The 26434-nt window shown below is 44.2% G+C and overlaps 1 protein-coding gene across 4 annotated transcripts in view; it reads right to left on the minus strand.

The window, feature by feature from the left end:
• The window catches only part of RBM20 (RNA binding motif protein 20), a 149436-nt gene that overhangs the window by 3477 nt on the left and 119525 nt on the right, over positions 1-26434 (minus strand). For 3 of the 4 annotated variants that reach the window (XM_059730179.1, XM_019485976.2, XM_059730181.1), the window contains 11 exons: positions 26151-26212; positions 25911-26002; positions 25462-25559; positions 19988-20131; positions 18580-18711; positions 16183-16262; positions 12801-13470; positions 11184-11282; positions 9114-9759; positions 5343-5462; positions 4035-4156 (listed from right to left, as the gene is read on the minus strand). In XM_059730179.1, the coding sequence (XP_059586162.1) occupies positions 4035-4156; positions 5343-5462; positions 9114-9759; positions 11184-11282; positions 12801-13470; positions 16183-16262; positions 18580-18711; positions 19988-20131; positions 25462-25559; positions 25911-26002; positions 26151-26212 (2265 nt within the window). The remainder of the gene's footprint in view (positions 1-4034; positions 4157-5342; positions 5463-9113; positions 9760-11183; positions 11283-12800; positions 13471-16182; positions 16263-18579; positions 18712-19987; positions 20132-25461; positions 25560-25910; positions 26003-26150; positions 26213-26434) is intronic. The other variant, XM_059730180.1, reaches the window with a different exon arrangement.

Here is a 26434-nt window from a genome sequence, read left to right on the forward strand (position 1 = left end):
TTTAGCATACTCTTGCTAACTCCTGTAATGCTCCCAGGAGGTAGAAAACACACATAAGCCCTGTCTACATTAAGGGAATTTATCCCTACATCTGCATCAAATATAGCTATCTCACAGTAAACTTCCTTAATGCTGACAAGACAGAGAAATGGAGTGACTTGCTGGGTGCCACCTAGGGAATCAATGGCAGAGCCAGGAGAGGACTACAGTTCGGGAGAACTCACTTCTTGTTCCACGCTCAGTCGCCCATGGAGCAATGCCTACACCCTGTCACCTCCACTTTCTTTAGGCCATCTCCCCTTCAGCTCGCCTGCCACACTTTTGATAGAACCATGCTTTTAAGAAAAAAAGGGAGGCTGCCGCAGGGCTCCCCGAACGAGGTCTTGTACTCATGAATAAAGCTATCACTGCTCATGGGCTTAAGGGCTACTTATGTGACTACCTCATCTCTCCTTATGGCCATGCCCAAAGCCTTGTGGATGTTACCAATCGTTGGGCGTTAAGCCCCATTTTCCAATCCAGTCACTCTCTCATCCGTGGGCCTTCAGCCCCAGGGTTAACTCCTGTCAATGCAGGCCTCTAAACCTGGAATAGTCTACCACTGTTGAGATCTCTGGCCCTTGTGCCTTTAACCATCCCAGCCCCTCCTGGGCTTGGGCCTTTGTACCTCGACCCATCTCAACCCTCTGGGACGTGGGGCTACTTTCTCTGCCCCTCCTGGGCTTAAGCCTCATTAGCTCCAACAGACACTGCCTCTCCTGAGCTATGGGCCTCCTGGTCCTGCCTGTTCTCACCCCACCTTGGCTACAGGTCCCTGACCTAGCTCTTGCCCCTCGCAGGCTATGGGTCCCTGATCCTGATTCTCGCCCCTCCTGAGCTGCAGGTCCCTGACCTTGCCTGCTCTCACCCCTCTTTGGCTGTGGCCCTGCTTCTCAGCCTTGGCCCCTATCCCTCGGGTCTTGGCCGTGCTCCTGGGCCGGTTGGGACCTGCACCGCCCCTACAGTCTCAATCCCTAAACCACTGGTGCTTCCACGCAGTTTAGATGCTTTATCAGAGGCTCCCCTTGCAGCCTCAGGAGCTCTTCCCTCCATGACTCTCAGGGCTAGACTGCCTGTCCAACTTAAGCCCTGAGTTTATATCCTTCAACCCAGCCCCTTTTTGGGTCATGTAGTTCCCCTGATTGCCCTCTGCCTCACCTGTAACCTGCTTTTTCTGCAGCCTGCCTTCCTTTAGAGTAGCAGGAGTACCAAGCTCCCTGCTACAATCAGACTGTGCAGATCAATTGTGCTTGCAATGGAGTAAAGTAGGAGTAGCTCCACCAAGGAGCTAGAATACAGAATAAAATAATGCTGAGAACAAATGCAGCTCCTGATTTAATATGTATAAGTTAAATAGTTGTGCATGCAAGTCTATTCATTTTAAGGGAAGGAGAAGTTAAGGCAACAATAAACCACTGGTAAGATCGAACAGCCTGGCTCCCACATTGCCTGTCTTGAGTTGCTTTTAAATGATGGAATCTAATGCCAACAGTGCAGGTGTAAATTTGATCATAAAATACATATGCAGTTGGTGAAGCTTCTGACTTTTTGGGAATGCCCTGGGCTGAGAAAATGGCACTCAAAATTGTAGGTGAAGTGATGCAGCAGTGTCCAGTGAGGATCATGGAAGGCATCTATATAGTAATCTAGACCAGTGGCCAGCAACATTTCCTAGCAGTAGATGGAATGACTTGGCTCAGGTTGGAGGTAAGCTGGTGTAAGGACCTGGTTGCTGCTGCTGCCACCAGCACCACTTCTTCTTACCACCACTTTTCCCCATGGCCTGGCTGTAGCCAAGCTCCCCAGCAACTGTGGGCCAAATCCAATGGCTTCATGGGCCAAATCCCTAAGACAACCCCTGAGACCCTGTCTGATTAAAGGCTTGTATACACCATTACATGGCATGCACTGTATACAAGAATCACTGGAGTGTCATTAGGGAACACAAACCCAACAACTGGTAAAATGCTCCTCCCTGTGGATCTCAGCCAAGTAAATGCCAGTTCCTTCAAAGCCTTAAACAGATTCATCTGTTTCGGTTTGTTAATGCCACCAGTCATCATGAGGCCACATATTTCTCCAGGTATGTGCAACTGCCATGGTGTTGGATCAGTTACCCAAAAATGCAGCCTCAGTGAGAGAAAAAGGATTCCTGTGGCAATACTGCTACATGCACATGATCAGTCTTTCACCTGCCACATGTCTCTTATTTCAGTGGTGTCTGTGTGTGAGACTAATATATATGGCACAGACTCATAACTTCATGACCTTCATCTTTGAGAGGGAAGTTCAGACTGGTTCACTTCTTCATGTTTCATACGTGCAGCTTAAATGGGAGGTGGAGCAAGACTATTCTTCAGCTTCCAAAGACAAGTCTATTGTTTTGGAGTGACAGTAGGAATAAGCTGGTCCATTTCTAAATCAAACTTTGCCCAGATTGTATTTATATTGGAGTAGTTCTTAAATTGTGTAACAGGTGTGGATAATATAGGAAATTTTGCTAATGCTTTTTATAAAAATTGTAAGTGGTTCAGTGTAATCACTCGCTGTTATGATTTACTATATATCCTGTACTAGACATCCTGTGCAAAAGCAGATAGAGGCAAATACTGCTAGTGGCATTGTTGGGGCAGAATGCTGACATATTTGACCATACACTCTCTGTCCAGGAGCTAAAAAGGTCCTGGCTGCCGTAATTACTTTTCAGTTCTTTCAAAGTGGCATGCTGGTGCCGACCGTCCAAGAGGCAGGATGGAGGAAGTCTTCGGTACATACACGAACAAAATACATCCAAAAGAATAGGGACAAAGGCCGTAAGTCATCGTGTCTTCTCCTTGGGATGATTGTGCATGTGTAATTCCATTATAGATAGTTCCCAAACAGTTGTCACAGTACAGACTTCAGAGTCCATTAGAATAGCAATATTGGGAGTGCATATAGAAATTCTCCTAACTAAGCAAGTATACATGCATCCATAAAGCAGTCTAAACTTTGACCTGCCCTGGTGCGGTATCCTTGGCATCTGTTTCTCAGATAGGTGGTCATAAGCTGGACTGTGAGTGAATCCTATTTGCAAAATATATTGGCCACTATTTCATCATTCAGAGACCGTTAATTAGAAAGAGAAATTTCTGCTGCAGGTAACAGCTGGGGGTTTCCTCACCCCAGGCTGAGAAATTGCTCTTCGTACGATGCCATTATGGATACAGAAATTCTACCACTGGAATTGACAGCAGAATTGACCTCAGTTCACCCTCCCTGTTCAAGCAAACCATAGCAGCTGTGCTGTCCATCAGTACTTGCATTATGCAGCCCTTTGTAGCAGGAAGAAATGACTCACATGTTCAATATATCCCTCTTAGTTCCCTAGACTTATGTGCAAGGAGGCTCTGGAGTTGATTGGAGAGTCCAAAACTACAGACTTCTCAGATGAATACAGTTGAGTTACCTGTGACCAGGACGTAGATGGTGCAGGAAGACAAAAAAAGATCCCTTTACAGATGCTGTGTGAGTCCATCCACCAGTCAGGGAAGCTGGCACTCATGGGAATGATGTGAGCCAGACCAGCAGGCATCTTCGGTGAAGCCCGGTATGCTGAGGCATGTGCACGCAAAAGGCCATGTGCCCTACTACACTGTTGTCCTTGGCTCTGTTTTCAAATTTTTGTGTAGGGTCAGGATAGTAACAGACTAGTCTTAGCTGAGCAAGCAGCAGCTAAGGCAGTATTTGAAACTCTTCTTTTTAAAACTGGCATTCAAGTTGATTTTGCTGTACTAATTTTCAGCCTTGACTGAGAACACAGGAATTGGATTTGCCCGAGGGAATCTCAGGACTCTGGAGGTTACAGGCTACAGTGCTAGTCCCTGGCACCATACAAACTCTGCCCATGCTGCTGAGTTGTGTGTGAATCATGAAGAAGCTGTTTTATAGCGCCCTGACATTTTTACACCATCCAAACCATTACTTATATGAAGCTAATGATGAGTTGGTTTTACCTGAAGATTTTTGTAGTGAACAGTACTTCTGCAGTGACTTGTTTTGGCCGTCTCTTCATTTGTGTAGAAGAGTCCGCAGAGTTTGCAATAAAACCCGGTTCTGGGCACCACAAATTCCATACCTGTTGAAGGATTTTGAATCACATTAAAATGGCAGGTGTACTTTTAGGGTTTGCTTTTCAAGAGGAAAAAACCCATGATTTAAGTAAGGGGTAAAGACGGCTAATTCCCACATGTAATATTTTCCATTTCACTTAAAGGAACTTCAAATGCTGGAATATCCATCAACAACGGTTAAAAATTACAACTTTAAACCTGCAAACTTCAAATATGCATTGTATACTTTTTCTTTTATAAATTATATGTATTTCCATTTAAACATTTTTCAGATAATACACGGAGTTGAGTTTTTGGACATAAATAGTCTTGTTGCCTAACGGGATGATCTTGTTGCTACAATACTTACTTTTGGCAAATTTATGTGCAAGTTATGCAAACCATCCACAAGAATGCCAATATTAGTGCAGATCACACCGTGTGTATTGCTGCTGATCTTTGCTTGTGTAATATAATCAGTGATTTTAGGAGCTAAATCACAAAGTACTGTTATGTCACAAGATTTTGAATTGTATGTAAAGCTCCTTCTTTTACAAAGAAAATGAGAAGATCACTCCACTCTTAAGGTTTCCTTATCACTGACCAATGCTCCTATCAAAAGCCAACCAATTTCCTTAGGAACGTGAATATGTGTTCACTACAGTCCCAAAAGGAAGTGCAGTGTAGTGCAGAGATACCTGAGCTAGCTTTAAACTATTTAGTTGGGCTACTGTTAGCGGCCTAGCCACAGCAGCACAGAGCTCAGTGCTGGCTAATTTGCTTTGCTTTTTGGGGAGTATAGACATATCCCGTGTCATTTCTATGCTTTAGACACCAAAGATGCTCACTTCAGTTCATCAGTGCCATTAACAGATATCCCTATTGTCCTAAACAATTATAATTATCATCTGGAATAAAAATCCCAGTTCTTTCATTGTTTAAGCCCCTCTTACCTATACCTCTTCCGACTCTCCTGTAATTTGTTTTGACAAATAAATGCAGTTAGCAGCCTTCAAGTGACATCTTGTTGCAAGTTCAAGGTATTGTAATAGGTAAAGTCTCAGACTCATGACCAGCATTCCCTCTAAGCTGTGTGGTGTGCGTGGCCGTGCAGGTACACCCGGCAGCGTGACATAAGTGTGCCTGCACAGCCATGCATGCCACGCAGCTTCGAAGGAATGCTGCTCCCAAGGTCTGTATGTTTAAACCTACCTAGAGGAATGCTGAGTTCTGTGAACACGTCCTCTTGTTCCCAGGCCGGTGAAGGATGCATTTGTTTAGATTCCACCTCTGAGTATTCGGGAGATTTCATTTCCGTGTATCTAGAATTCGCTTAACAGACAAACAAATGCACTGAATGAAAACAGTAGCTTTTACAATTCCATCTAAACCACTTTTTGGATGAAGCCAGATGCTAAACATGACCTAGAGATGATGCCCATTCAGTTTAATACCATGCGGCTGACAATAGCTAGCCAAAAAGAAACTCCCATCCTAATTATAAAGTTTTCTGTAAACAGTTTCTTGTTTTTGCTGCTTTTGAACTTTTCCATCTAATTGCCTAGTGTCGTGAGAGAGAGAGAGAGAGAGAGAGAGAGAGAGAGAGAATGCTCTTACTGGTACTTGTGGCATTTTATATAAAAGGGCTGCTGACAAATACCATTATTTTGTATTCATGTTTAGGGACCTACCTAAGACACGGTGAGAAAATGGGTTTTTCATCCTGCTCGCAGCGTGCAGAGCCAATTTCACGGGCATTTCATGGTGGCCCTGCCTCTTGCCACTGACTGGCAGAAGGTGCCTTTACTCAGTCTACATCACTACCACTTGTTTTGGTTGATTTAGCAGGAAATTGAAGCCACTGCCAGATTTCCTACCGTTTTTCATGGTTTCTGCAAAATCTGTAAAACCGCTGGTAGGTCCCTATTCATGTTAAATACATGCAGGCAGCAGACTTAACATTCAGAAAAATAGCATGTTCGTTTGCCATGAAGGATTAAGCCTGCTTAGAACAAATGGTCTTTCCCTCCTTTCCAAGCCTGAAAATTTTCTTTTCTTCTCTAAACATAGATTCATAGATTCATAGATGTTAGGGTCGGAAGGGACCTCAATAGATCATCAAGTCCGACCCCCTGCATAAGCAGGAAAGAGTGCTGGGTCTAAATGACCCCAGCTAGATACTCGTCTAACCTCCTCTTGAAGACCCCCAGGGTAGGGGAGAGCACCACCTCCCTTGGGAGCCCGTTCCAGACCTTGGCCACTCGAACTGTGAAGAAGTTCTTCCTAATGTCCAGTCTAAATCTGCTCTCTGCCAGCTTGTGGCCATTGTTTCTTGTAACCCCCGGGGGCGCCTTGGTGAATAAATCCTCACCAATTCCCTTCTGTGCCCCCGTGATGAACTTATAGGCAGCCACAAGGTCGCCTCTCAACCTTCTCTTGCGGAGGCTGAAAAGGTCCAGTTTCTCTAGTCTCTCCTCGTAGGGCTTGGTCTGCAGGCCCTTGACTATACGAGTTGCCCTTCTCTGGACCCTCTCCAGGTTATCCGCATCCTTCTTGAAGTGTGGCGCCCAGAATTGCACGCAGTACTCCAACTGCGGTCTGACCAACGCCCTATAGAGGGGAAGTATCACCTCCCTGGACCTATTTGTCATGCATCTGCTGATGCATGATAAAGTGCCATTGGCTTTTCCGATGGCTTCGTCACACTGCCGGCTCATGTTCAACTTGGAGTCCACTAGGACTCCAAGATCCCTTTCCACCTCCGTGCCACCCAGCAGGTCATTCCCCAGGCTGTAGGTGTGCTGGACATTTTTCCTCCCTAGGTGCAGCACTTTGCATTTCTCCTTGTTGAACTGCATCCTGTTGTTTTCTGCCCACTTGTCCAGCCTATCCAGGTCTGCCTGCAGCTGTTCCCTGCCCTCCGGCGTGTCCACTTCTCCCCATAGCTTTGTGTCATCTGCAAACTTGGACAGAGTACATTTCACTCCCACGTCCAAGTCGCTGATGAAGACATTAAAGAGTATCGGTCCAAGGACCGAACCCTGCGGGACCCCACTGCCCACACCCTTCCAGGTCGAGACCAACCCATCTACCACGACTCTTTGGGCGTGACCCTCTAGCCAATTCGCCACCCACCGGACTGTGCAGTCATCCACATCACAGCCTCTTAATTTGTTCACCAGTAGTCTTAATTTGTTCACCAGTACTCTTAATTTGTTCACCAGTAGCATTCAGGATCCCTGGCCTTGTTATTGAGATACAAAATTAAGAATAAGCCATCCTGATTCTCAGGCTGCGGTTTTAGCCTTGGCTGTCTTTAGTCTAGCAAAATTCCTACCACACTGGGAATTTTACCTGAGTGAGGACTGCACTCTCTCACAAAAGAAACATATTGGGTCTGAACCAGCCCCCTTTACCTTCCCAGGGCTGGCGTTCAGAGTTCTGCATTTCTGGCTTAGAACAGGGGCGGGCAATTATTTCGGGCAGAGGGCCGCTTGCTGAGTTTTGGCAAACATCGAGGACTGCATGCCAGGCAGCCAGGGGCAGATAAATATTAATGTTTTAAATTTTTTAGGGGCCCTGCGGGCCAGATAGAATGGCCTGCCAGGCCGCATTTTGCCCACCCCTAGTTCAGAACAAACCTCTCTGCAATGTTTTGAGAATTTGTATTATTTGCTTTCTCCAGACACAAGTTGCTGACTTCTGGCAGGTCAGCTATTGCGTGACCATCAAGCTCTTCCCAGGATTTCCAGGCCCCAGGTCAGCAGCAGGAAGCTGTGAAGTCCTGCAAGCCCCACCTTGAACTGGAGCACTCAGGATCTCCAAGTTGCTGCTATGCAGACTACAGCCTAGCCTGAGAGGGCCGATTTTACCCAGAGGCTTTCCATGCTCCCAGCTCAGAGAAAGAAGCCAACATGCTAGGCTTTGTGGAAAGGGCGAGAGCCCCAAGGATTTTCAGGCTGTGAGCTGCAACCCAGCAGGTTGCACAGGGAATGGGAAAGCCTAGGGAAACAGCTGGCCCAAGACTTTTGAAGCATTAGTGCCTTTGATCCCCAGGTAGTTCACCAGGCAGTACTGCCCCCAAGCACATGGGCATTGGCAGACTGCCTTGTAGCCAAACAGATGAGCTGACGGCATTTCTAATCAGAACATCTCCAACCAGTTACTCTTCCCAACCTCCATCATTCAGGCTAGAGTAGCAGCCATGGAGCTGAACTGAACTGTGTCTTGCAGCACATACCCTTCTATGTGCTGTAAGACTCCAGGTTTGACCATCACTTGATCTAGATTTGATGCTATGTGGGAATAGGAACATGACTGGGAAATGTCAGACTACTGAAGCTGTTTTTTCCTAATAGCTATTGTTAGTAGGCAGGTATAATTAAGCTTATTCTGTTAGTATATCTGTGTTCTGGCACTGAATTATCATGTTATAGTAGAAGAAACAAACAAGAAATAATTGTACATGGTAATTCAGGTCTCTACAACAAGTGATGCCACTTGCATGAAAAATATTCATCCACAAAATACTTTCATGCCATATTTACATGTCAGGTAAGAAGTACAGACCCTGAAGTTGTTATGTGGGTAGGAGTCAGGCAGGCTTGAGAGATACTTCTAATACTTTTTGATCTGCAAGAACTGTCACTTTTCATTGACAATTCAACGTGTTTTCAGCAGAAGGCTCCAAGAGTTCAGCTCAACTTACATGAACCCAGGTGTGACAGCTATGGCTGATAATGCTTTGCAGAAAGCTTAAATGTGGCTTTTATTTCTTTGACACCATTTGACTAAAAGCCTCTAATGGTTTAACTTGGCGTATAGAAGTGTGGTTCTTTAACTGAGCCAGCCCAAGGGCGAGCCATACCATCAGCAGCGTGAATTCTTGTTAGCAAGAGATTAAACTCTTGAACGCTGCACCGAGAGAGAGAACTCACAAGAATTCTCGACTGAAAGAAAATCAAACATAGCAGCAGCAGTTACCCTTGGTCTCTTGACACTCCTGGCTTCCTTGGCTTGCTGCTTCAATGGTGCTTTTCACAAGCATTTCCATGACTTCTCTGCTCTCCGTTTCTTGTGATCCCATCTCCTTGTAATCATCCGTAAACTGGTCAGGGAGCTGGAGGGTCTCTTCTTTCAGATGATCAGATGGTTTATGGGGATCTTCTGGTTTTAAGTCACAGCTTTCTTCCATTTTCCTCTCCTTATCATGGTAATTAGAATCCCTATGAACTTTGTCTGCTTGCAATGTATCTGGCTTCTGTTCAGTGTCCAGATTTAGGCTTGATGCTTTAGTAACTGCATCATCATTTTCTTGACAGCCACTGGAAGCTGCTATGCTTTCCTTTGCTGACACAAAATTTGGGTCTATAGTTTCATGGGCAAATGCGCCATCGCTCCTATTTAATTGGCTACAGTCATTTTTCAGTTCTAAAATGGCAGACACATAGGGACACATTTCTGAATTTGTTTTATCTTTATCAACCGGAACGATTTCTTCAAGTTCCGTTATATCAGGCTCCATAATAAGATCATCTTCTCCCACTTCATCCACTGTTACTAGTTCTTCCATGTTAGTCAGATACCAGGCCTCACCTTCCATCTCGCTTTCACTCTCCCAGTCTCGCTCCTGTAACAAACAAGTTGGGAAAGAGAGCAGTCATGGCATCTTATCAACACGGGCTTTAGAGCCGGGATAAGTGATGCTTTTGGACCAGCCGTTTCTGACGTCCTACTATTCCTAAGAGTTGTTCAATGTATCCAGATGCATATATACACAAGCCATTTCACAATGGCCACACAAATGCTGCTGAGGTGTGCTATGGGCATATTATGACACCACCTAGGTCACGGGTGGCCAACCTGTGGCTCCGGAGCCACATGTAGCTCCTCAGAAGTTAATGTGGCGTCTCCTTGAATCTTTGCACCAGCATACGGTGACCAGCTTCCATTTGCACCATGTGCCTGTGCAAACATTCAAGGAGATGCATATTAAGAGCCACATGTGGCTCTGGAGCTGCAGGTTGGCCACCCCTGTTTTAGGTACTCTTTTATGTCCTAGAGTAACAAGTAAGTGGTCATCTACTACCGTCACTTCTATCCACCATCAAGGACCCTTTGCCAAAAACATGCTGGTACAACCCGGCTTAAGTTGTGGGAAAGTTAGCTTTCAGAAAGATGCTAAGATGGTTGTCATCTGAAATAGGAGATGAATGCCAAACTCCCCAAATCTGCAGTGTGGTTGTTGTTAAATGCTCAGTATTGGACAGTAGACTTTTGTTCCAAAACATTAGGACTGGCTTTGAGAACTGCATTAATGCTAAGGCATAATTATTTTTAATGCATACTTGCAACAAGTTGAATTCAGCTCCTGGAATTTCCTAATGCACATAAAAGATTAAAATATCTATGGTTTCCACTGTTTGGTTATTTGAAATAATTTCTCCTAGAGCCTTGGGATGGCACTAACACTCAGAGTGTAGATACTATTCTTGAAGGGAGATCAGTTTCCTACTGTAAGAGATAGCAATAGCTTCCATAACCATTAACCCATTACTCTAAAGATATGAAGCTAGAGAATTGCCAAAGATATTGCTCCATGCTACTTCAGTGTTGGAAAAGACATCATTCAATCAAACAGAAATATATATATTTTTTAAAGAGTTCTATGCCATCCATTTAATCCCACCGTTCCGGAAAGGTTTCTTCTCTGAAACCTTCCTCTTCAGTTGCAAAGCAATCATGCCCTATTTTTGGACACCGTGTGCAGAGTTAAGATAGTCCTTTCAGGCATACGTTACAGTTAATTGCCACTGCCAAGTGCTATGCATGCGAGGCAGACTACACGAGGAAAGAGCAACTAAAAAAAGAGCCTCTGAAGACCTCAGAACAGCTCTCCCTTGATGCAGAGGTCAAGAGGAGGTAAATGTACCTAAACAGGCCCTCAGAAAATCTCAGAAATGACTTTCATTGGGGTTTAGCATTTCAATTCAGAATATCTGCTGACTTTCATTCATTTTATAATAGCAGCTAAACCAGTAAGGCATGACTTACCTTCTCTTTTCTTGCACTTTCCATAGTTTCTGCAGATTCTTTTCCGTGTTTATTAGTTGAAGGTGAGCTCTTCTCTGCAATATGCTCCTTTTTCCCAAGCTAAAACAAATACAACATGTATAGCTGTAGTGACACTCGCCAGTAATCCTAAACAGAGAGATTTCCATTATGTTTCTATCCAGAGTCTGGGGCAGCAAAGACATTCACAGTGTCACATCCTTTGTTTCTAAAGTTTGTGCAAGTGCCTGGGGAAAGCCTCAGTGATCGGAGTCCTATACTCTGAATAGAGGCAGAAAAAATATTAACAAAAAACCCTGGAAATTTGGGCGGTGGGGGGGAGAGGGGGGGCATGAAAAATGGAAATTATAGAAAAGAGTTGTCTGGAAAAAAGGAAATTCACAAGTTTCCAACCTCTCCACTCCTGTTTTCCAATCAACTCAACAGTACACACAGCACCAGCAAAATGAGTTCCTGCTACTGGTTTGTTTTAGAGGAATGGCTCAGAAATGCACAGTTCATATTTTGGAAATACAAGACCACAAAATGATGTGGTGTTTAGAAAAAGGTAGGAAGAATGGACTTCTGGTTTTGGATCTGGAGGGAGTCCCTTTGGCCAGAAGAGTGCCCTTTACCTTTAAAACCTGTACAAGGTTTACCATTTAACACAGTTAGCTCACATCCACACAGCAAACTCACAATGTGCGGCACCAGTGCCCTCAAGCCCAACAGCCTGCCCCCAAAACCGAAGCACTATAGTTGCATCTGCCACGCACTTCGTGTGCCTTAATTAGCACTGCTGAGTGACAGATGGTTGGCCTGCCCTTGAGCTCATTACCCAGACCTAGTGGGTTGACCTGGCTAGACTGCTTCTAGACCTGAAGGCAGTCTGTGCAGAGCAGCATCACATGCTTAAGGGCACAGTAAGATTACCATGAAGATATGACCCTAGAGACTTGTACGGATCTTCCCCTACATGACAAGAGAACAAGATGAACCACATCAACAGGAACATGATCAAAGACAATCTTCATGTAGTTTGCATAAAGTGGCTTTACAGCAGCCAAAGAGGGCCACTGGAGAATACTCTCTGTTCAGGCAATGATAGCCTCTGGGGCCTGTCATCCCCCCACCTTATAAAAGGAAGGAGGGAGCATATCAACTGGCATGCCAAGTGTGGGAAGAGACATAGCAGAGCGGGGACATAAGTTGGGGCTTCCCTTGAGCACTGGGAGTGACAGTGAACCAGGGAGTACTATGAGTTCCCTAAAACCCTCCTTCCCCACTCCAACCAAGGCAGGGTCAAGCCAATAGAGACTGCAATGTCAGCTACCAGCAGAGTTCGCCTAGAAATTCAGAACTGTGAATTAATGGATGGACTGATTCGTTGCTCTCTGCTGAGAGAAGACAACTAGTCCCTGCCAGGTCATTAAATGAAGCAGTGCGCTAATTTTGAGCATTACTGGCATCACAGTCAAGTACAAGGAACTACAATGACTAGTTTCTGATTGCTGCTCCACAGCCATTACAAGCCCACTAAAAATCCATTACTCCAACATTAAATCTTTTCACTTGCACTATGCAGTGTGCCCTGTTTTAGATGAAGAAGCTCCCCCTTACCTCATCCTCAGTCATTTTGGCTTCCTTTGAATCACTGCTTTCATTAGCAGCAGTAGGAGCCGCCTCTTGGTCTTTGTTAGCTTTCTTTGTTTTATTCTTATCACTTTGCTTGTGTCTGGAGCCCTCAGACCCCTTGCTGGGCTTCTGTTCAGAGATGTCCTCCTTCACTGGTTCCTCACAGTGAAAATGCTTGCGCTCTTTCAATCTCGCATCTTCTTTTCTTTTAGGCTTTGCTGGTGCATCCTGCAGCTGCTTCTGATGCCTATCAGATTTTGGCTTGGATGATTTTCTGTAATAATCATCATCCCTGCTCTTGTAGCTGGGCGAACCACCCCTTAAATATTTGTCTCTGTGCCCTCTGCCTCCTTCAGTCCGTTCCTCCAAGTCGAGCTTGTCCAGCTGCCGTGCATAATGTTTTCTCTCATGTACCCATGCATCAGTCCTGTCCCTTTTCTCCTCTCCATTCTCTCTCCAGGGTGCTGTCTCTCTTTCTTCTTCTCTTCTGGAATAAGGGGACTGATCCCACGACTCTCTTCCATTTCCCCAGTCTGCCTTGACGGTGCCCAACGGACTGCGGGGTGAGCTGCAGGAAGTAAAGCTTGGTGTGTGGGATCTTGGCGACAGGGAGTGGCTGATGGGGCTGCGAGATCGTGGCCTCTCTGGTCCATACCTGCAGCAGAAGGCAATAAGCAAATAACTAGGTTTGTCTGGAGGAAATGCAGGAAGGCAGTAGCCCGTTTTGAAAAAGCCACAGTGACTCCTGTACTTGCACGGTGGAGCCCCCACTTTAAAACTGCACTGATTAATTTTGTGCAGGCTGTCATTTATACATACGCTGCAGGCTTGTGCGTGTCGGCAGGTGGTGATTAATACTGCACTGACCTTCACATCACACAGAACCTATCGGGAAGGAATGTACTTAAAAGAATATAATTAAAAGGTCCTGTTTTCTGAAGCCAGTGACTTACTTAACACCCTGAGCTGACAGACTGTTTGTTCATGCACCCCTGGTATCAAAGAAGTGATAAAAGTGGCACATCTACCTTGGATTTACAAGTTTTAAGGATCCTTAATTCTGTGACTATCCCTCCACTTCAGCTGCAAGGCCCATAAATATAAGTAATGGGAAACAGCCAGAAAAACAAGAGAAATGCACTGAAATACATTTTTATCTCAAGTGGCTCCTTCCTCTGGCTCTTCCAGTGCATCGAGACTGTCTATCTATTTTCACTGGTAGTTAGGTTCAACCGTAAGGGTTTCTTCAAGCTCACGCATGCCACATCTACATTATAAACCTCTGAGACCATCCCTGGGGGAGCAGTCCAACCTCATCCTGGAAGCTGTGCTGAACTCCTGGGTATGAGGTCATCTCTGCTGCCACTCATCTCCTAGCTCAACCCTGTCTGCTCTGTGTGTGTGTGTGTGTGTGTGTGTGTGTGTGTGTGTGTGTGTCTCTCTCTCTCTCTCTCTCTCTTCTGGTCCTCCTACACTCCCCTTCCTTTCATGACTAGCTGTAAGTAAAGACAAATATGATTTGCACCTGATTCCTTGAAGGGTTCTGCTTTCTGTCATGCAAGGAAACCTGGGATATACATCTCAGTGCCACTGAGTCCAGAAGTAAGAAGCACAGTGTAGAAAGCTTTGGTGCAAGCTACAAGACCTGATGGTAGCAGGGAAGGCTGGTTGATGCCAACCTAAGCATAACACTAAGCATCAGTGCTGACATACCTTCAGGTTGTAGGGGAATGTCTTGATGTTTGCATCTCAGATGCCATGCAAGTAATCAATGCTCAGTAAATAATTATTAATAAAACATTTATTTTATTTATAACAAGCACCATCTTTCCAATTGCATCCTATTTGTTAGGCTGTGTGCTTTAACGCAGTGTTTCTCAACCCACGAGTCATGACCCAAAAATAGGTTGCAAGACTATATGAAAGGGTTGCAAAGAAACTTTAAAGGAGACTCCATTTTTAAAGGAGAAAAATGTGGGAAATGGAAGGTTTCCCCTTGCAGGCTGGCAAAGTTCCAGCCTGAAAGGGGCTGCTTGGGGCTGGGGGGAGCACGAGGAGGGTGATCAGGCAGGGGGTGCCATGTGCACATTTATGTGACAGCCAGGCAGTGTAGAGAGCAGTCCCCACAGCTCCCTGCAGGTAAGTCTATGGGATAGGGGTGAAGGGGGCACAGGCCCAGATTTGTGCACCCACAGCAATCATGAGGATGCAGCCTGGCCAGACTGGCATGGGAAGAAGCCACCTCTGCAGCCTAGCAGCCAGGACCCAGTGCAGGAGGACAGAGCAGGGTGCTGAGACTGATTGTTGCTGCCACTACCACTAGCAATAGGAGAAGTAATGTGGGAGGGCAGTGGGGCTGCACTGCCCTTGCCTCCTCCTGCCGCCAGGCACTTGCCCTCTACCCCGCCTCCATGGCCCAGCTGTCACCACCACCACTGCTCCCCTAAGGCAGCAGCTCTACCCCAGAGAGGAAGTGGAGTGGTGGGCAGCATGGGTGGCCTGAGGGGAGCAATGGTGGTGGTGGCAGCAGCTGGGCCATGGCAGCATAGAGCCAGAGCCCAGCATGTAAGCAGCTGGTGGAGGAAGGAGGCAAAGGCAGCGCAGCCACGCACCTCCACCATCTGTTACTCCTCACAGCTGGCATAGGGGTCCCAATGGTGCTGGCAGCAATGAGTCTCACTGCCCCACTCTGCCTTCCCACACTGGGTCCTGCCTGCTGGGCCATGGAAGTAGTTCCTTACCATGTCGGTACAGCCAGGCTGCAGCCCCATGCCCACTGTGGGTGCACAAATCTGGGGGGCACATGCCCCCCACCCACACACACCCCCTCTGCCCCACTGGGGGACTGGGATCATGGGTTGGGAGTGAGGGGCATCAGCAGGGCCAGGGGGTTGTTTTCTATTTAAACTATTTACTGAGTTGGGACTGGTCAGCAGTGTTCCCTCTAAGCTGTGTGGCGTGTGCAGCCATGCAGGCGTGCCTGACAGCATGACATGAGTGCGCCTGCATGGCCACGCACGCTGCACAGCTTAGAGGGAACGGTGCTGGCCATCGATGTCTACAAACAGGTCCTGGTGCCAAAAAGGTTGAGAACCACTGCTTTAACACATTGTTCATTTGTAATTTTTCACTGAATCATGTGAGTGGCATATAAGAAACTTTCAAAACACAGAAGAGAATATGAAGGAAGCCAAGCAAGAACACAAGCACTGCTTGTTTGACTAGTAGGTTAGCAAATATTCCAGTGCTCCATTTCCCAAGCATCCAGTATCATTTCAAACACAAGAGGTAACAGCTCAGTGTTCAGCATTTGGGTTTTCATTGCTCTGCGAGTTTCCTTCTGAACCAAGGAGGGGTGATACATTACCTGTCTGCTTCACGGAACATATCCCTCTCCCTCTGAGAATGGATGTCTTGGATGATTGCCGCCACATTCCTCCCTGGTTTCTAAGTAAATCAAAAAATCGCCTCTTTAGAATCCAGTGCATTTCCAAGCTGTTTTACAAGTAGCAGCCTCTCAAGTGATTTTCCATGCACTTTTAGTACACTGCTTGTGAAATAATATTCCGACTCCATGTTTTCCTCCCAAACTTTTCTGAAGTACATAGTGCAATACCATGGTGACTGATGTACTAAAACTGCATAAGAAGAAAAGACTGATCTGTTATAATACAACACTAGTTTTGGATTATATTATGTTTTGAAAACAAGACTCTCTCTTTTCTGCTAGACATTCACTATAGAATATTTTCTAGGAATCTGCTTGAAAGAGGAAGCAACCGAAAACATGTTCCAATACAGGAATTAGATTGCTATGTCATGCATTCATTTGCCTCCTAAGAATGGATGGCCCTGGTATTTAATTTCACTGGTTAGCCCATTTAGGAATATGGTCCTACAAAAGTGTTTGTAGAGACAGGAGCTTCAAGTAAAGCTAAATGCAAGGAAAATTTGACAGTGGAATTTTGGCAATTTTAGGCACCTTGCCCCAAAATGTGATACACACTGACAGGGTTAAGTGCCTAAGCTTCCTATACAGAGAATAGGAACACTTATGTGCCTCTTAAGAATGGCCAACAGCACCTCACTGCCGAGCAATTGCTGAGCACCTGTTGCAAGCAATTGAAAATGAGTGGCAGAGAGGGATATTTGAACTCCCACTGCTCTTCAGAGCTTAGGTGTCAGAGATCAAGGGCTGTACGAGAGGCACTTCAGCCATGTCCAGTTCCAGATCGCTCAGGAGGATGTGCCTGCTTGAACCAGAATGTACCGAATGACAGGGCAGCAGAAAGCACAGTGGTGGTGCCCACCTTTTGGCCAACAGTGTCATGGTAAGAGCATATGAGACTTGTGTTCAAGGCCCTCTTCACCCTGAGTAGATTTATCTTCCTCTTCCCTACACCGTGCCTTAACCATGAGCTGTGGGCCAGGCTATGTGGCAGCATCCTCCATTCCTCCTGTTGTAACTGGGCAGCCAAGAATGCAAGACCCACAGAGCAAGAAGAGCAAGCCAGAGGGAGGGTGACATTGTGGTCTGGCCACAAGGGCACTCCTCTGCTTGGGAGGAGTCTTGAATTCTTGCTCTGTTATTTAGGTTATTTCCGTTTTTTATCCAACAACTGTTACAATGCAAAATGCATAAAGAGCTGGATAGTAGGGACTGCAACCAAAGGCTCCCTCTGACAAAAGTGTGCCCTCCTCCCAGAGCCACTGAAGAAACACTTACTAGTGTCAGATCTGCAGACTGACTAAAAGACCTCTTGTTTTTGCCACCCCATGCACTACGTCTACCATGCTGACACGTGTTGTGGCTGTGCAGAGAACCTCCATGCCTCATCATGTGTACTAGCTTCCACTAAGCAGATCTAAAAATGGGGCAGAGGAGAGCAGACTTGCAGCTTTGGCTCTGCCAAGCACGTGCGGTGAGCTCTGAGCTCACTGCTTGGTCAGCACAGGCTGTCAGAGCGCTGCAAGAGCAGTGAGCTCTGAGCTCCTCAGCTGACTGGGGCAAGGTCCGGCCAGAGATCCTGCTTTCCCATGACTCCGAAGCCCAAGGGGCTGCTATTTGCCCTTCCCTGAATTCAGCAGCAGGTGAAAGGAGGAGACAAGCTGCGGCAGCAGTGCTCACCCCCTGGGCTCTGGGGCCTTGCCAAAGCAGGGGCTCCAGCCAGACCTTTTGCTGAGAGTTAATACGTGCAACACAGCCAAAGGGGGGGGCGGTGGTGACCACACTACCGCGCCCCTCTGGGCCTGCCCCTGCTAGCTTCTGACTCAGAATTGCAGATGGGCAAATGTGGCACTGAGCATATGCCTGTAAACTCAGCTTCTCACCGCAGCAGTGGCAGATCTCAGCATCTTGCCCTGAATCACAGAGACAAACCCACAACATCTGTAGAGTTTCATGCCTGGCTGCAGATTAGACTCCTGTTCAATTGAGCAATATAGGACTCTGTCTGTAAAGACAGTGGAGTAGATGCTTGAGAATCAATGGTGCAGTGGGACCAGATTGTGGATATTTAATGATATGGAAGCCTACAGCTAAAATACAAGGCAAAAGCCAAGTGTCAAGCAAAATGGGCTTGTTAACATGTCTTGGTTTGAGGCTAACTTGCCTCAATTTCTTGCTTTTTTATTATTTTTTCCAAGATTCTTAATATAGTGATTAGAACCAAGTATTTAGCAGCAGTTTTTAGAAGGTTTTTTTATGGGAAGACTGCAGTTATTCCAATGTTGCCATACAATGAGGAACAAGTTTACGGTTTACCTTCAGCTGAAGTTCCTTGTATCTTTTAGACATCCTGATGAGTAACTTGTCATCGTTGATCATAGCGGGCTTCTCTTTGTAGTACTGTACCATAGCCTGTGCTGCTTCGCAGTAAGCCATTTCTAGGAAGGCCTGTCATGAAACAGAAGAGGCGTGTAAATCTACCGTATGCCAGATAATACATAGCAAAAGAAGAATGTGGTACGACTTCAGTTGGAATTTATTTTAAGTGGAGTTTTCTGACACCAGATTTTAGAAGAGCCTTCCCATTAAAACATACTTTTCACAAAGGTTTAGCTTTTCACCTGTATCACTAATATCTTCAAGCAGCCTCCACCATATTTAAAAAAGAGTGGATTAAAACCAGTTACAAGAGACGACATATAACTAAAAACAAGGAGGAAGAAACTAATTTAAGAAAAACAAGTAACGATTCGAAACTTTCAAGAACTTTCTTGAAATACTGAAAAGGGTCTTTCATTTTTCCCCATTTTCTCAGCTGCCTCAGTACATTATGGTTGATTGGAAATAGGAAGCAGGAATAACATAACTGAAACTGCAATAAGAGATGCTACTCCTGGGATTTCCAGGTAAGTTTTGTAGACTCCTTAAATATCCAACCTTTTGTGTGCAAACGAAACAAACATCAAAACTTTCGGGGACATGTCTGTCTCCAGCACAAACCAGGATGAATGAAAAAAAAAAAGAAAATCAGAATGCTGTTAACTGCCAGCTTTATTACAACTTACTTAAATACATTTCAATGTGACATATTTAAATGGAAACTGCAAATTCATGAGCTTAAATTTACCGTATTTTAAAATTTGATAATTGAGAAGAGTGATTGTAAAATGAGAAATTACCATTTCAGACTTATTCCTCTTTGGTGACTTCCAAATACTTGTTCATCAGTTTACAGTTTAAATGTAACACTGCAAATCAACCTGGGATCTCAGACTCCAGGCTGCATTCTTTGGGAATAACCAAGCACGAAGATTTAGTAGCCAGAGGAGTAAGCATTCAATTGATGAATGAAGCAGAGTCAAATATAATCTACTCTCCTACAGCTATACCAGCTATGCAGTAAAGAGTAGGGGAAAAAAGTAAAGGGAGCTCTGAAAATATATCACGAAGTAATATGGGCAAAGGAGCCAGTCAAAATGATTGGGGACGTTTTTAAATTTCTTTTACTTTTAATTTTCACTTTTTAATAGACAGTTTTCACTTATCTGCCTGGCTAAAAAGGCAGGAAAAAGATAGTCTCCAGCCAGTGTCTGACCTGAATCGCAATTTGATAACGCTCCTTTTGACTTTCACAGCACGCTTCAAATATTCAAAATTCTAGTACAAATAAAGAGCTCCCCTACAGATTAATATGCCTAAATTCATAGCATGAGATGCAAAATACCTGGTTAGTAGATTTCATAAGGATATAATTAGTGACTTTCCCAAAGGGAAGTCCAAGATTAATAACATCGTTCTCTGTGCAGCTTCCTTCGGGGAGATTGCAGATGTGTACTACTCGACCAAGGATGGATTTCCTTTGTGGAAACTAAGAAGAACAAAACATTTTAGTACAGCATATAATACAGCAATTAAGTACGGTTTTGCACTTCCAATATAAAATGAGGTTTCAGAATCAATGCTGAATAATAGCTTTTAAAGACAAACATCCCTCTTGCAGCCTTTTGTGGTTTATCTAAGGTGTTTCAGCTTTTCATTGGCAGGACATACCAAGCGGGGTGGTGAACTCGCCATCACCAAGAACTTTTAAAATCCAGATCAGATGTTGTATTAAAAGACAGGCTCTATTTTGAACAGGAGTTAATTGAGGGGAGTCTACTGGCCTGGATGTCAGACTAGATCATTGCAATGGTGCCTTATGGCCTGAGAATCTATGAACTTGGAAAAAGTTGGGTTGGTGACTGCCAGAAGGGTGCAAGATAGCTGTGGGGCAAAATACATTTTTTCTTCTGGATTGAACTATGTAGGAAGTAAAGGAAGCCCCATTTAATTTGTGAGGAGGGGAGTTACGTTTCTATTTCACGTACTGTACCTACTCCCTTCCTCTTTCACGATGTCAACATGACATGCCAATGACTTTCCCACTTGAGGGCACTTTTCCACAGTGAACACATCCACAAGCAGGACAAACTTCCTAATTGCCTTGGCACAGACAGGAGTCTGACAGAGCAGTCATCACTTCCAGACAGTAGGAATCTATTCTGAAATGCTGGGGCCATTCCCAAAGCAGTCTCCTGTCTTCCATAAGTGGAAAGGGCGGCTTTACACCCCCAGTTCAGAGAGATGTACATGAGTTAACCTACTTAACGATACTCACTTCTCACTGAGGAGGTAAGTGTGGAAATACTTAACTGGATTTATCTTGCTATTTAGGCACTGCAGGAGTTTACTGAAGGAGTAACTGTACCTTCATTCAGAACATCCAGTTCAAGGAAAGATACAAATCAACTGAGCTAGGAGGATCAAGTTCACTGGAGTCATCACAAATGTTTGGCTTGTCATCAACGTTTGCAAGTTAGAAAGTGAATGTCACCTATTTGCGCTTACAAAGCTCCATGCTTTAGCATATTACCACATGCATGTTTCTTTCATTAAAATGCAATGTAGGAGAGAGACAATGTGGCACAGTACTTATTTAGCTGTACCTTAAAAAAGGCTGCCTAGAGCCCAGGCAATGAGCTGTTATTGTTAGTCTGTGCTTCATGAATAGAGCTTTTTGAATAATATTCACTGACTACATTGACAAATGCATTTTTAATGAGTTAATGCATCTTTTTCATTATTACCCAGGCTACACAGTTATTCTGAGTTTATCATCTTGACTTCTCAACTTTTTCTTCAGAATAAAAAGGAAAGTCACATTGTTTTACTAATTCAGGGGTGTCAAACATACAGCCCACGGGCCAGATCCAGCCCACAGAGCCCTGGCATCTGGCCCCCAGTGCTGCCCTTGGGTCTGATCTGACCCACATGGGGCATGGTGTGCATTGGATCCCTCCAATGGACCGCCTCCACCAGCAGACCTGATCCAGCAACTGCTCCGGCACGGATCCGAGTGGCCAGAATGGACACTGCACATGGCGCACTCCAGCTGGAGCGACTGTGCCCCACATGGCACCTGCTCTGGGAAGTGTGTCACACAGGACACCTGCGCCAGCAAGGCAGCACATGTCCTGGACTGGCTGCAGCAGGTGCTGTGTGCAGTACAGTCCCTGCACTGCCGGGGCAGGTGCTGTGTGCAGCCAGGCTGCACTGCATGCAGTGCCCGCTGTGCCCCCTCCTGGCTCTGTGCCCTATGCAGCATGGGTCCCAGACCAGCTGGAGCATCTATCACATTGGGTACGTTGGGGGAAGAAGATGAAGTGGGTCTGCAGGCCACATGAGTTTGACACCCCTGGACTAATGCATTAGCTTTACTAGGTGGATACTAAGCAAGGCATTAAAAACACAGCTTCTGGCAAAGAAAAAAAGTGTTAAGGGTGCTGAGCATCTTACGCTAGTTTGTCCCCAGGGAACAAAACCACTATGAAATGTTTCCATTTTCTTTGATAAAATATATTTCCACTTACATTTTTTATATCTAATCCCAATGCTAGTTAACCTCCAGTGGATACCAAGTGTGTTTCCTCCCTTAATTTAAACATTCAGCTATTGCACATTAGTTATAAGTGACATATTGATTATTAAAAGAAAACTTATTAGGACTATATATAGCTTCCATAAGTAATTTGCCAGCTGGACATGTAAAGGCATGGATCCTGTCTCCAAGTCTGTATACTGTGCGAAGCTACAGTGCCATTGTGCTGGCTGCTGTATGCGCGCACAGAAATTGTAAGAAACAGCCTGTGTCCCAGGGACCTCAGGAACGTTACAATTACGGCCGAATCCAAGAGCAGAGATTTAGGTCAGAGCCCAAGTCCCAGTAATGACCGAATAACACATTCCCTTTCAAAACTGACATTCAGTATAGAAGCTTGCAGGACGGATGCTGCTGGGGCTGTGAGGTGTCAGACTAGGTTGGCTGAGCTGTTCTGACCCTTGATAATATTTTGTTTTGGTTTATTTAAGGCTGATGCTTGGGCTCCCGTTGCCAATATTCCTGAGAACAACAACATAGTGTCAGGCATCCACTTAGCAGGCACTGTGAGTAACATAAAGCTACACTGGAATAGCCTTGTGCAGAGTGGCATTGAAAACGAAAACATCAACTCACGCCAAGACCGTAAAGCATTTCGGTTTTTTGGTCATAGATGCACGGTGAATAGAGTTAAGGGTTATGCATATCATGAGCACACATGGGCAGGTTTATAGCTCCATGTCCCATTCCTGTAAAATATGTTGCTTGTACAGATTTATCCAGAAACAGGGTCAACTCTAGATAAAGTTTGGCTGGCTCAAAATACTTGCTAAGATACAACAACATTTTCTCAAGTGGCACAACTGAAGTGTTCAAACAAATGTCACTATTTTAAAATCTGAGCGATTAAAAATAAAAATACTATGTCAATGCATTTTCTTTGTCTTGACATGGCTGTAAGAACCTATGGGACTTGAAAAATGTACCTGTCAACTAGTAGTTCAAGGACTAAACCAGCTAGCCAGAATGAAAATACCCACTCTCTCACACAGCCCAAATCCACATCTATATCCAGTAATTTAAGGAGGAGTTGCATGCTCAACATTAGATATGGCTTTCTGCAACACTGCCAGTCAATGTTTTTTACAATCAATTTTAAAGGATTGTATTAACCAAATCTGTCACATACTGAAAAACAGAATTTGTTGAATAACTCACTTGATGCATACTACTAAGATTCATTAAATACTACTAGTCAAACATTACTCCAAACCTACAGACTCCTTTTCTCATGTTTGCTAGATCTTTTTTAAGTGCTTGGCATTGCTCTTCAGATTCTGTACCCTTCCTCTAACCAAACACATGGCCTCTTTCCCTTTCTTCAGCATTGCCTGCAGCTTCTCTAGAGCTAACCTGAAAACAAAATTCTCATTCTGAGGAATATTTTAAGATTTCAATATTTGTTTTCATCCCAAAATAGGACAAAAAAACTAAATAGCAAAATGATTTTCCACCCTCCTCCCCGCAAGCCCTAAAAAGGTTGGATTTATTTTTAAGAGATATCCATTATTGGGACAGTCTGTCCAATAGCTAGATCCCAAATCATACACAGTTGGCACAGTACAGATGAGTCGACAAGTGTTGTTGTTATGGCTCCTTCACCAATATGCTAAAGAAGAAAAACCATCTTCATCCAAATAGTGAAGCTCTTCTATAGCTGGGAAATCTGAATTCAGTTTCATGCAGCGTAATTTTATAAGTATCACTGCATTTGCCACCTGCGGACAGATAAAGCTATTTACAGCCAAAGAATGTGCAGCGGATTCTTATCGAAACCTGAATACTTTGTTTATCATTACGTACAGGGCCAAGTGTAATCTCCCTGCTACTCGGTTAAATGGCAGCAGCTTAGCTGAAAGTAAATACTGCTATATAAAAGCATAATAATTTATAAGCTACTAAGATTGGGTGCTGAATGACAGCCTGTAAATCATCTGAACCAGGCTAATACAGCCCTCTGTATAAGCAATGCACTTCTGAAGAGAAAGGGGCACAGAAGTCGACAGGGAAATCATTAACTATGACCTATTCCACCTTTCACCGTGTCACAGATCATCCACAAGCAGGTCTTGTGCAGGCATTTTAAGTGATAAATGCTGACAGGCTCTAATAAGCGATGATATTGGTATTAAAGGCAATTTCATTTGTTGCTAACTTGACAGACATGATGAAACAAAACAATCCTTTATAACCTGCTCTTTCTCCGCCTCTGCACACAAAGGCAGAAGTTATAACGCACTCCCCCTTGCGTTACTGTGCATGTTCTTTCTGTGATGGTGAAAAATGGAAATCCTCTCAAATAATACTCCTAATGATGAACTTTCACAGCATTAGCAAAATGAGCAGAAGAGAAAACTGACCACTTTACAGGAAACAAGGTGACATTTCCAGGGATGGTAACTTAAAGCAGAGGGGTGAGATGGGGACAGAGTCAGCTTTGGTTTCCAAGGTGCGTTTGACACCACACCGCTCAGCAGACCAACATACAAAGGTGAACATAAAAAAACAGTTTTTATTATTTGCATCATACTAGCATCCTACATCCATTTATAGATTTTTTTTCGACTAATTTTAACCCTCGTCAATTGCTGCCCTTTAAAACCTTACTAACCTTTTTGACTTCAAAATCACTTTTTACTTTCGCCTCTGGTTAGTGTTTGCCCCTCGCCATTTTTGTTCACTCAGGCAGAATTTTGAGTGAGCACAGCGAGACTGGGATAAAGAAATGTTATTTGTGTGCGAGAGGAATGGTGATGAAAGCTTGGCAGAGCTATGACTTGAGCTGAGGCTGTGCACAGAAGTGAACTGGCTGAAATGTTACAGACAGAAGCAAATGAGGCAAGTAGCACAGATTCACTAGCTAACAGAAAATTAGTTCGGCAGAACACGGCTCCCTAACTCGGCACTGTAATCACCCCGGTTATGGACTGCAACCACTCTCTTCTTCTCATGTTGCCAGACAAGTGGGGAGAGCTCCAGTATGGGAACAATTCAGAATCAATTGTAGATTTATTTGTTTTAACCATAATGGTGAATGAAACGCTTTGAATTAGATAAGAACTAGCCCAGATCTTCATCCCAAACCTGAACTGAACCTCTTTGGAGCTGAAAATTTCCATGTTTCATGTTCTTCTGAGAATTGACTCATTGATTAATCTGCAAACAGTCTGTTTTCTACAATGAAGACGAGGACAAGGAAAATAATAGGCTTGTATACTCACTCTTACCCCAGCTGGAAGGGAAGAAAATGTAGGAACTGGCTGGCCAAAGGATCTTGCTGACACAGTGGCATAAGATGAGCCAACGGCTGATGAGAAATCTAAATAATGGATTGTATACATAGTTAAAACCTTGACTTGTATTAACTGTATTCATGTGCTTAATGAAAAAGAGGCCTGAATAAATCAGAATTATCATTCTAGCTTCTATGCTACATTACATTGCTTTCTGTTACTGTAAAAATCAAACACTAATGGAAAGAAAACAAAATTCATATTTTAAGGTAGAATCTTGCCTTTCTTAATTTTTCTCTTTCTAGGCACTCCTTAAATAAGCAAGCTTCTCGAAGAAGCTTTTATGATGTAATTTTGTAAAGAGGCTATTTGTTTCACCAGATTACTTAAATTTTACAATGTGCACTAGCATTATAATTGTGTAATAAACAATTCACCTTCAATACTGGAAGGGTTAAAAATTGAAGCATTATTTGGCGATAAATGCAACGTTCCATCTACTGAACTTAACGCACACCGGATGCCACTGCTGAAAAGGAAAAAAGAAAAAGCTTCAAGAAGCAGGAATACACTGAACACAGGTATGTCATCAATATGAGAAGCTCAAGTTTGATTCTGATAAAGTCCACTAAAATCAGTGATTTAATGTGGCCTGGAATCTCTAAAGTGATACTTACTTTTCCGAGAGCGCCATACATTTTTGGATGTGAAGATTTCCTTTAATGTGCTGATCCCAGTCCTGTGTTAAAGTAAACATAAAATTTATCAGCAAAGCAAATTTTGAGGCCTGCATGCCACACTGCTTATTTCTTGAACCGTCTAATTTCCTACACTAAAAGCATAAATTACTTAATATTTCATGAAAAAAAAAAACTTTGCAAGAGCATGTGAGGCATATTATTCAGGAAATAAAAATTAAAAAGTTACACCTTATGAAAAAAAAAGTCTTCATGCTGAAGCT

The sequence above is a fragment of the Alligator mississippiensis genome, chromosome 6, assembly GCF_030867095.1.
Source record: "Alligator mississippiensis isolate rAllMis1 chromosome 6, rAllMis1, whole genome shotgun sequence".
Classification (NCBI taxonomy): domain Eukaryota; kingdom Metazoa; phylum Chordata; order Crocodylia; family Alligatoridae; genus Alligator; species Alligator mississippiensis.